Source organism: Hyperolius riggenbachi, chromosome 3 (assembly GCF_040937935.1).
Source record: "Hyperolius riggenbachi isolate aHypRig1 chromosome 3, aHypRig1.pri, whole genome shotgun sequence".
In the NCBI taxonomy this organism is placed as follows: Eukaryota; Metazoa; Chordata; class Amphibia; order Anura; family Hyperoliidae; genus Hyperolius; species Hyperolius riggenbachi.
Window position 1 is genome coordinate 33457535 of NC_090648.1, and position 12201 is coordinate 33469735.

The 12201-nt window shown below is 45.4% G+C and overlaps 1 protein-coding gene across 1 annotated transcript; it reads right to left on the bottom strand.

Annotated features, from left to right (window-relative positions):
• Nucleotides 1-253: 253 nt before the first annotated feature.
• Nucleotides 254-8048, bottom strand: LOC137562009 (zona pellucida sperm-binding protein 3-like). Its single transcript, XM_068273352.1, has 7 exons — nucleotides 7984-8048; nucleotides 6476-6579; nucleotides 6218-6395; nucleotides 6018-6138; nucleotides 5827-5918; nucleotides 2455-2585; nucleotides 254-477 (listed from the first exon to the last, which is right to left on the bottom strand). The coding sequence occupies exons 1-7, from the start codon at nucleotides 8046-8048 to the stop codon at nucleotides 254-256; spliced, it is 915 nt and encodes a 304-aa protein (XP_068129453.1).
• Between the last annotated feature and the right edge of the window lie 4153 nt (nucleotides 8049-12201).

Here is a 12201-nt window from a genome sequence, read left to right on the forward strand (position 1 = left end):
TGCTTCACAGCAGTGATGGCCAACCATGGCACTGCAGCTGTGGTGGAACTACAAGTCCCATCAGGCATTGCAATACAGTGACAGCTCTAGGCACAACTTGGGGAGGCAGAGGCATGATGGGATTTGTAGTTTGTTCACAGCTGGAGTGCCAAGGTTGGCCATCACTTACCTAGGACTATTGATAAGCAGAACATTTAAGTTAGAGCAGAAAGTAAGATTTCCATCAAGAGACCAGGTTAAATGAGCAAAGAGTTTATTTTTCCATGGCTACAGCATACTGTGGTCTTCTCATAGACTTGCCAATGACCACTGCACAAACTAGGACAACAAGAAGGCTGAAACCCCCAGTAGCCACCAACACCCAGAGTTCCACAGGGTTAGACTCTTCAGTCACCACGAAAGTACGGCTTGCTTCTGGTCCAATGATAAGCAGAGGTCCAAGTGTGGTCACCATTTGTTCAGGTTCCTTCTGGGCACCTATTTGAAACACCAAAATGTTAGGATCAGTGCCAAACATGCACCACAAGTGAACGTGCAAGATAACATTTATATTGTGCTCATCTCCTGGTGGACTCAAAGCACCAGAGTTGCCACTAGGGTGTCCACTATAGGCTGTAGCAGTGTTAGGGAGTCTTGCCCAAAGACTTTACTGAACAGGAAGAGCTGAGAAGTGAACCCTGGTCTGTGTCAGAGCCCTTCACCTGATACTATCCAGCCAATGCAACTGTCACTAGTGGAAGCCAAGGGATAAGAAAACAAAAAGGATGCTGGCACTGCTGCAGTGGCTTAATTTATTGTAGCTAAAGTGGACATCAATGACATAAAACCTTGTACAAAGATGCATATTAAAAAAACCAAAATACCGTCAAGTTGAAATTCTCAAAATGTTCCGCATGCGGTAAAAGTGCGGGATTAAGTCGGTATTTTCCGCAATTAAAAAAAAAAAAAAGTTGACGAAATGATGCACCTGAACATTTTTATCACCTACAAATAGGTGATATATTCTGCATCCCATTGACTTTAATTAAGTGTGGAGGCTTAAGGGCTGTGCTTGGTGGACTAAAACACTTTCATGCGACCTTTTTACCGCATGAATAATGGCTGTTTCCGCATCTTTTTCCCCGCATGCGGAAATTATTAGTGAATGGAAAAAATGTGGAGTTCACTGCTGGCGGAAATATAGCGGTAAAATTTTGCGGTGTTTTTGCCTGTTAATGAATAGAGCCCAATGTATCCGCACTGCCGTGCCAACCTACTGCCACCTTTTGTATCTGCTTCACTAGTGGAAGCACATGCTCATTTTAGGCAATGTGAAAATACCCAAGCAACAAAGCTAGACACTAAACATGTTACTTTCTAACTAGCATGACTTGTTAAATGCCAAGAGAAATTAAGGGGGGGGGGGGGGGGGTGTAAAAAACAAAACAAAAAAACTGGACTTGTTTAAGAGTTAGGGCATGGAGAGAGGCTGGCCATGCTTTGAGGAATTACATGTGGATTCCTGACCACCTTCCCTTATAGGATTTTGTAAGTTGTGAATACATTGTGCCAGTGAACACTACCAGGTCTTAAAGAGGAACTTCAGCCTAAACATTTACACTAGTTTTTTTTTTTTTTTTAAAACAAAAGTTCTTATCCACCCTGTTTTTTTAAAAACAGGCAAATGTTATGGGATATCATGGGGCAGCCATCTTTTTGGTGTAAAGGAGGTGACAGGGAGCATGAGACAGTTCCAACTGTCCCAATCACCCTTCCCAGCTGCTAGGCAATGAAATCAGAAATCATGCTTTGCAAAGTATCAGTGGAAAAAAAAATCCTTGTGGTTTTCTTTGATGGGGCGGAGTTTAGCTTCTAAGCAGCTAAAAATGAGGCTTAGGTATGAAAAGCAGAGTTTTGATGCTGTGAACCTGACAAACACCAAGCCTTTTCAGTGCTGCTGAATAGATTTAGTCTGGAGGTTCACTTTAACATACCTGGACTAGAGGTATAACCTACTACAGTACAAACAGACAATGGCCTCAATTCACTAAGATCATGCTAGAGATAATAAGGCAAGAGAAAACTCAACACGTGAGAGTTATCTTACCTCTTCATTCCTTAAGTTACCTCTCCTGTAGTTAATTAACCTCCTCTGTAGTTAATTTCACATGCAGCTAATTAACAGCTTGTCTTTAACTCTGGAGTTATTTTAAGGATTGGAGAGTTAATTTAAAGACAGAAGAGTTAACTTTAGGCTTGCCTGAGGTAAAATGTTTCCTGAATACTACATGCCTCATCACCATGGTAACAACTCTAGAAGTGTTATTAAAGACAGGAGATAAGTTTAGTGAATTGAGGCCATTGAGTCATCTAGCTTCATGACTGACCAGGCCACATTGCTTCCATCAAGACACAGAAGAGGATGTACAGATCGCCTGGTTCACAACTCGAGAGTCACTGTAGGAGCTCACTTACCAGCTGAGAGGTCTCTCTTCCCTTGTCTTGGTCTTCCACCCCATCTTCTGCTCTGGCCAGGAGGAGGACTGCTGCAGGTTCCTGTGCTACAGCACTGGCAGATTGCATTGGAGCCCTCTAGAGGAGTCCAGCTGAAACAGATTATGGCAGGGTTAGCCACAACACATCTCAAGTGAAAACTATGAGCAGTAACAGCTATGGAGCTTTGGGCCCCAACACAAGTTTAATATTGCCGATTCTCCCCCAGCAGTATCAATATGGTGAGCCACAAACCTGCCATGGTCATACACAGCATCAGGTGTAAGCTGAGGCAGTGGAACAGTTTGTCTATATGTTATAGAAAGCATCCAGAAAAGTCATTACCAGCACAGCAACAATAGAGAGGCAGTATTGCAATTGAGGTTGGGCCCCTCTAGTCCAAGGGCCCTGGTGCAGTCACAACCTCTGCATCCCTGTGAGAGAACGTGGAAAAGCCGCCACCTGTGCTGTTGAGGAGGCGGCTGTTTCCGCGTCCAATGTGGTGGTTTGCATGCGGAGGTGTGCGGCTGGTAACAGGGCAGAATGCGGCAAAGCCGCCGCATGTAACAGTAAGGCGGCGGCTTCCGCGTCCAGCGCAGCGGTTTGCACACAGCAGCATGTGTCTGGTGTGGCTGGGTCTGTTAGTGCACACAGGCTTAGGAATACATGCGCGCTGAGAGGCAGAACTTATACTGGGCAAGGAGAGATCAGCTGATCATGCCGATCAGCTGACTCCAGAGCAGGTTACTATTGGTTGATCAAATAGGGGTGGTGCCAGTGAGCACTACTCTATATCGTTGCTGCTGGCCAGTCTCAAGTTGTCTGCCGTTGCGATCACTACGTGCAAGCAATCAGACCTTAGTCAGATCCTGCAGTGTGAACCAGGAGGACCTGGGAATTCACACTGAGCCAGTTCACTTGTGTTATTCTGTGTTATACTCTAGACTAGTTCCAGGGTGTAGAGACCAAGGACCTCACACCCAGACTAGGCATTGTTTGATATCTGTTATGACTTTCTGCTTTCCTGACTATCCCTCTGATCTCTGATTCGGTACCTTGCATATCTGATACTGTTGCCAAAACCCTGCTAGCCTTGGATACCGAATCAGCCTTCTGTCTATGTACGTTATCTGACAGTGTGTGGCCGACTGAGAGCTATCTCCGATTAAGAGTCTCCAGATCAGACAGTGACATCCACCATCGGGTGTCACTCACCTTCTGGCCTTTCCTACCTTGAGCCTGACTCCACCCCTTGGAGAGTCTCAGGCTGCTGGAAGGTTTCTGTGTCCTCAAGTGCAGTATTGCTACACTGCCTTCGATCACCTGCTCTGCGGGTGCATTACTCAAAGTATTACTGTTACACCAAACACTCACATACCTCAGGTGTCCAGAGGTTAGCAATATATCTGTATTATTGGTGATTCTGCAGATCACCAATAATCAGATTCTCTCTGCATGCTGACACCAATCGTTACAATCCCCTATTGCTTTATCAATGCGAGTCTTATTGTTTTAGAGTTAAGAGTTATCTAGGCAAGAGCTTCTGAGCTAGTTTACCAACTTGGTCAAACAGTCATTTTTTGAGTTTTAAACAACCAAGAGACTGCTTGAGAGGAAGCTTTTACAGCAGGAAAGTTCAAAGGTCATTTACCCTTTACAGCTCAATAGTGTGGATTCTCAACTGCAACTGAGAGTGTGATGCAGTATTCTAAAGCTACTGAAGGGATATGAGACAATACAGTGGGCAGCATTGCAGGAAGTGATGAGTGGAATGCAGAAGAGGCGAGTCACTCCTGCCTGCTGCTCCTATTAATATGCTTGTTGCTGCACTGGAAAGGTTCAGGGAAACGTTGAAAAAAATAATCCATATCCACTTACCCGGGGCTTCCTCCAGCCCGTGGCAGGCAGGAGGTGCCCTCGCCGCCGCTCCAGAGGCTTCCGGTCATCTTCGGTGGCCGACCAGGCCGGCTGCTAGGTCGGGCTCTTCTGCGTCCCACGCGGGCGCGCTGACGTCATCGGACGTCCTCCGGGCTGTACTGAGCAGGCTAGTTCTGCGCAGTACAGCCCGGAGGACGTCCGATGACAGCGCGCCCGCGTGGGACGCAGAAGAGCCCGTCCGTGGAGCGCAGAAGAGCCCGACCTGGCAGCCGGCCACCGATGACTGGAAGCCTCTGGAGCGGCGGCGAGGGCACCTCCTGCCTGCCACGGGCTGGAGGAAGCCCCGGGTAAGTGGATATGGATTTTTATTTTTTTCAACGTTTCCCTGAACCTTCCCTTTAAAAGCTAGAGGGGGAGCGCAGACTGGGGACCCAGGTGAGGGAAGGGGGGGTCTAACCCCCCTGCTGCTGTGCCCAATACCCCCTTCAGCTTGGTGGCCCCCTACACCCAGGGGGTGCTGCACCCCCCCCCCCCCCCCTTTCCTGCCTGGGGAACTGGTCTCATGGGTGAACCAGCCAAAGAATTTTCAGATTAGTGATGCTTGTTGGGATTTCACGGAACTAAAGTTTTTCCATTTGATTGGAGAGCAGATTTCTGCAACTGTTAGCCCAGGGTGCAGAATGTGAAATTCCATTACCAAATTAATTATAGACCAGTTAAATACCCCAGAGAACCACCCCCCCCCCCCCCAGTCTTCTTATTTGGCCTACAATTGTGCCATTCTGGTTACCATGGTAAAATACTGCATTCTGATTGGCCAAATATTTGAGTCAACTCTATTCGACTAACCAGAATGCAAAAACACCTTTGAAATGTGCCATCAGTAATTAGCATTGACTGAAGTGGGGATGGTTGGGAACACAGATTTTAGATTCTTTGAACTAGAGGAAACTGCTTACTGTTTGAACCTTCCACAAGCCACCCAAGGCCTGGACAGGCAGGATAAGGTTTGCGGTGCTCCAGTCCAGAATCTAATGCTGGATACACGGTGCGTTCCTGCACTCGCTGCTCCCGGCGACTCAATTTCTGACATGTCAGATTTGGGTTTCGATGGATCGTTAGGTTGATTTGGCATACTTTACATGTAAATCGACCTAACAAGCGAAATGCACTCAGAAATAAGCGAGTCGATGCGAATCGACGGGCGCATCGAGTGCGGGAATGCACCAAGTGTACCCAGCATTAGGAGATCTCTACAGTAGAACAAATCTGTAGAGTGACTATGAAAATCTTTGCAGCTAGTTGGCATTCAGAAACAAGCTTATATAGGCTATGAGCACAGCTATGCACTATTACATGACTGTGCCCTCAAAGCAATGGTTAAATGGCTGAGTGGTACTCTACAATCTCTTCAGCTGTGAGAATCTCCCATCTGCCTAATATTAGACATGAAATGCAAGTTGCTTGACTTCTCACCTGCTGGTAGATTTGCTGTAGGAACAGGCTTTGTTCATGGAGTCTGGCACTTTTTCAGCTGGAACCCCCCTTAGATAACAGGTGATGAAGATCTGAAATAGGAAGATTCCTATTAGTAATCAAACCTTACAAAATACCATGCTCAGTTCTATGGTGGACCATAGGGGTTTGGCAACACGATAACTCCTTACCATTGACTGGTCTACATTCAGGAATTTGAAGGCATCAACTGAAAACTGCAGCTTGTCAGGTGTGATTCTTGGATATCTGAAAGCCGACGAGGCATCATCTTGCATACCATCCATAAGACACCTAAAGAACATGGATGAGGATTTGTAGCTGGAGCAAAGTTCACAAAAACCCCCTCCCATCTGTATTACCCAAATCTTACCCATTGGCTGCTATGATGTTATAGTTAGGAGAAGAGGTGGGATCTTGAGATAGTGTGGCCACACAACTGTCAACATACAGGAACAGATCAATATGGTTCTGTGTGTCCACTGAAGCTTCTATGTTTATTACGTCGCCCAGCTGGAAGGTTATTGAATTTCTTTGACTATTCCAGTCATCTATACGAACAACAAAAGTAACCAACCAAGAAGTTGCTAAAATGTCCACCAATCCCATCTCATGTCTCAACTCCACTTACCAGACATCAGATTCAAGGAGAAGGACATCCTCTCTTCGCTGGACACTGTGGTGCTGAATGGAGACCAAGTTGGCTTGATGGCATCACTACTGACATTGCTGTGCCTGTAAAAAACAGATTTAAAGCTTGAGCCATGTGTGCAATTCCATAGAGCCACTTTTCATGAACATTCTAAACCTACCCAGAAACTTGAAAGTGCAAAAAGTATCTAGAAACTACTAGCAGGGCTTATTCACAGTGGGACATTGCAGAGCTGTGTTATAATGTCTTAACGCAGCTTACTGCATTGCAATGCTAAGCCTATGGTATGTCCACAGTGCGACATTAGCGTTGCATTGCAATGTGTAGCATTATGGTGATACACACACACACACATTACCAGGTACATGAAAGTATACTTTTCATTGACTGATTAATGTAGATGGCAACACAGCCCTAATGTGCATGACCACTTTGTGTTGCTTAATAAAACTTTATTGCATCACAATGCAACAGTCCACTGTGAATGTAGCCCTAGTACTGATGCTATGTGCCAAATCTACCTGGCAGAAGATTCAGTGATCTGTACTAGTCTAAGGAGCAACAGCTGGAAGTGGGTCTGAGCAGAACAGTTCAGGACAAGATTTACAGGTTTAGTTCTGGCCATTTCCCCCTCCCACCCCATGATGCAGAGGAGTAGCAGGGGTTTAGTAGGGAAGACTTCTAAAGCCATCCTTTGTTCATGTGACACCAGGTGAGAGGCCATTAATAGCTTCAACAGTGTTCTCTTTTGAGATAAGTGCACTTGTTTACCCCTCAGCAGAAGGTGTACTGTAAATTCTTGGAATGCTTTGACCTGCTAGCAGAAGATATAGAAATTGAAAGCAGAAGTCCTATTTTCACACTGCCCCTTAGTGACAAGCAGCACTGGCCACACACTTTACAGCAGTACTAATTAGAAAGCAAGGACATACAAGAAAATGCGCTAAAATAAGATTGGCCTGCTGGAGCACATGCAAGCCTGTAAATTGACTTAAATGGTTAAGCAAGTTTATACAGCATTAACTTGATAATGCAGTAGCTAGTGCACTGGCTCAGTTCATTTTCAAGATACACAAGATTGCATGGGCATTTTAGCATTAGTACTTCATTGACAATCCCTGTTACCATTAGGGCCAGTTTCCACTACACGCAGAAAAACTGACTCTAATCAATGCCTATGGGAAAAGCTGCATCAGAAAAACCACGTTTGGTGAAAACAGGCCCATAGACATTCATTAGTGTCAGTTTTTCCTGCATCCAATCTGCGTGTAGTGGAAACAGGCCCTAAACAGTGCTGCAAGCAAAAGCTTCAGAACAGACTCATTTGGTCAGAACTGCCATTTAACCAGATGTTTCATTACAACTGAAATTTAACAATGTGTAAGCAAAGGTTGCCCCAGTAAAAAAGGAAGTCCAGTAAAAACATAAGAGCTTAATTTTTACAATTATGCATGAATGATAGTTTTTGCTCATTGTAAGAATCTTACCTCTTACAAACAGCTTTAATTTCCCACAATGCAACAAGGCACCCACAGTGTGATGTCAGCACCATGGTCCTGACACAGAAGGGGGTTTCACTACTATAAGAGCCATACAGAGCCCCCTGATCGGTTTGAGAGGGGGGGGGATGAATGATCTCATGGGAAAGGGGGTTTCAGATACTGATTGGGATAAAGTTCAATCTTTGGTCACAGTTTCTCTTTAAGAGGCAACAGTCATTTGTTCAAGTAGGTTTGTGTTAAATTGTACAAATGACTTGGGTTAATTTTCTTGAGTCTTCCCACACCTACTGCCAGTGAACACCTGTACTGTCACTTTAAACAGGACTAATAGGGTGCCGTGGTGGTATAATGGAGGACAGTTGAGCTCCATACTTCAGGTCATAGCCACATCAGTCAGGACATTACCTGCACAAACTTCACCATAGCTTCCTCATACCCCAGATAGTTCTCCGACTAGGAAAGCAACATTGCTATGGTCGGCTGCCATTGGGTAAGGCAGAGTTTATAAATGTTAATAGTACATATTCAGGTCACTGTTACCTTCCACCATTGTTAAATGCACCCACACCAAGGCCCTATGTGACCAGAACCTGATCTACCATGTGTTAGTCCAGCCATTCTGGAAGATTGGGTTAACCAAGTTCGTCAGTTTGACAGGCCATGGCGTTGTGTAATACAATGATTTTTTTCATCAATAGGTTACCTGCTGGAATCTATTGGGGGGAAAAAAAAGTGGAATTTTAGTCAGGAAATTTTTTGAACCATTAGGTGGAAGGAGGAGCTTTCAAATGGCTCTAGAATGTGTTGCATTGAAGAGTGGCTAGTATAGAACTCACCGAGGGTAGAAGCACTGGATGGGGACCACAGCTGAGTTGGTCCTGATGATTGGTACATCCCTGGAGGCAGTTGGGCTGTAGGACAGGCTGGTAGCATAGATGACCCAGTCTTGGCTCATCTGTATGGAAAATACAAAAAGTCAATGTTTTAAACCCCTTAGAACACTGAAGCCAGATGAATTAAAGCACCATCCCCCAAGCTCTAATACCATGTTTCCCCAAAAATAAGACAGTGTCTTATATTAATTTTTGCTCCAAATGTTGTGCTAGGGCTTGTTTTCAGGGGAGGTTTTCTATTTCTATAAGCACACAAATTTGAGTTGTGTATCTTCCTGCGTCTCCTCTACTGGATCCACCTCTTGTGTGCCCCTTGCACCTAGTGTCCTCTGCACCAGTGTCCACCTTTATCCTCTAAACTCCTGTGTTCCATGTACCCGTGTCCTCTGATGCCCCCCTGCATTCTCCACTTACCCCTAGCTCCATGTTGTGCTGTCCCATGTCCTGCAATGTCCCCCTAATCATCTTCCCCCGCTCCATGCTGCTGTGTCCCCAATCTTAAGCATATAGGGAAGAAGTACAGCCACTTGTTTCTCCTGGAGCTGATGGTCTCGCAGGTGGGACCATGGCTCAGTTGTTGGGGCAAACACTGCACTTACTGAATAGCAGTGAGTGCAGTGATTGGCCCAATGATGGAGCCTTAGTCCTGCCCATGAGACCATCGGCTCCAGGAGAAACACAAGTTGCCATACTTTCCCCTTAAAGCTAATGGGAACTGGGTTAAAAGGAAAAAAAAAAAAAAAAGTCAGAAACTCACCTAAGGAGAGGGAGGCTCTGGGTCCTATAGAGCAGTGTTCCCCAACCCTGTCCTCAAGGCCCACCAACACTGCATGTTTTGTAGAAAACCACAGAGGTAGTTAATCAGCTCTGCTGAGGCACTAATTACCTCACCTATGCATGTTTGTGGTTTTCAGCAAAACATGTACTGTTGGTGGGCCTTGAGGATAGGGTTGGGGAACTCTGCGTATAGAGCACTCCCTCTCCTCTCCCGGTGCCACTACTGTCCTGGCTCCCTGTAGCAGTATTCAACCATGTCGGTCAAATACTACTTTCTCCTGGCCGAAGGGAGTCTTCGGAGATGGTTCGGGAGCCCGAGTGCTCCCGAAGACGGGCCGCTCTACACTGTGCACCCTCTATGACGCACTTGTGTGTGTGCCGCCTGTCTTCAGGAGGACTCTGCTCCCGGAGACTTCCGAAGTCCCCTCGGCGTGGGATGAGAACGGAGGAGTCAGCGCAGCATTGGGGCCACCAGGAGAGGGATGGCTCATTAGGACCGAGCTTTCCCTCTCTTTAGGGGAGTATCTGACTTTTTTTAACAGGGGTTACATTAGCTTTAATGCAGCTTGGGCTTATATTACAAGAATGCTTGAAAATCCTGCAAGGGCTTACTTTCAGTGAGGTCTTAATTTCAGGGAAAGAGGGTATCATTTGGGCCTTCCATCAACAGAAGTTAGGAAAGGCATCAAGTTCTTATCGCTACAACCCACCCCACCATTCTAGCATAAATAAGTTTGAGTCCTGTCAAATCAATTTATCCAAGAACTAAAGTTAGAGTAAAAAGCTTTTGTTTCAGCAGTGTTTGCCCTTTCCCTGACCTACATTCTGAAGTTTCATATGTGGCAAATTTTTTAGCACCAGCCAGTGGTGTAGCTAAGGAGCTGTGGGCCCTGATGCAAGTTTTACAATAGGGCCCCCCAGCACTCTATACACAATTGATAGGGCGCACCAAAACCTGCTAATGGCAACTACAGTGTCAGGTGCAAGAAGGGGATGGGGAACAATTAATGACTACCACTAATCAAAGTATAGAAGTGATTATTATGAGCACAGGGCCAATAGAGAACTAATACTTGAGTTAGGCCCCCCAGCCCAAGGGCCCCAATGCAGTCACAACCTCCTATTGCTATGCCCCTGGCACCAACAGATGCATTACTGCCAAGTTTGTACACTCAGTATTCTGAAGTAGTAATGTTTAGAACTCATGGAGTAGCATGCGATTTGTTGATCAGCTGATAGAGCTTTGCAAAGCTGATTTGTTGAGATCACATCCCGCTTTAGCACATGATCACCAATGGCAAATTAGAGGCATTCTATCACCAGATCAAACTGATCTCATGCTTCTCTATGGCAAGGCACCCCCCATTCACACAAAGTCCCAACCTGCTGACACTGAACTGCCTATGCCAAATGGGCCATTTTCACTGTGGCTCAAAGTGAACCAAGCTTCCATTACACGGTGTTGCCAACTGGGAAACTGGAGGTCTGTTGACAGTAAGTGGAATAGTGCAGGTGTTATTAGTCCCAGCTCAGCAGGCCCTTAGTCAGCCTGTACTCTAATACTGTTGCCATGACTGCAGAGTAAATTTAGATGGCTGCAAGACTAAACCCACAAACCCTACTTATGCCCAGCTTAAGCTAAAGATGCCCATCAATGCTACAGATCTTCTAAAGTACAATCATCTGAGGAACTGCCTAATGCACCCGTTTACCCTTCTACTACATAGATTTGTACAACAAAGATTGTATCATTAATGGGCATCGTGAAGGGATCTCAATGTGGCCTTTCAGCATTCTGCCACCATAGGAGGAGCAAGAACGTACAAGCCAGTAGTACCCGCCCACATGTGGGGGTGGCCATGCAGTGCATTGTCCAGTAACCACAGCATCAGAAGGGTCCACACAGGAGGATGGACTGCTGGAGAGGATTACATGCTTGTACAGATGAGTAGGCATGAGCAATGGGATGCAATTTTGAATTAATGCAAATTTGTGCAAATCTATGCAGCTGCAAAATGGATTGGTCCATTTTCAAGCTGTTTATAATGGCAGACAAATTTGCATCAACTCAAATATTTGCACCACATTGATAATCCCTACTGTTGAGTTCTTGAAGGAAACCACATAACTGCTCATGCCTGTTATAACAGCCATTCTAATGACACTACCCAGAGTACTCCTTTAAGTCATTGCTAAATGACAGTTGGCAGTAAACAATTAAAAGGCAACATCTTCCTGACTAAGGAAGAATGAGATGCAAATATTCATGCAGATTTATGTACGTTTGTTATGCAGCTTGGAAATGGACCAATCAGTGGAAACCTGGGTTTGATTGGTCCGTTTTCAAGCCAAATATTTGCATAAGTGAATCTGCATGAACTTGAAATTATTTGCATGACTTTGATCATCCCTAGTCCTGACCAAGTTTCCCACCAATTCAGGAAATTGGGTATCATTCATAAAGCATTTCCGCATGCGGAAATGCTAAAAACAGCTGACTTTACCGACCACTCGGCAAAGTCAGCATTCTTTC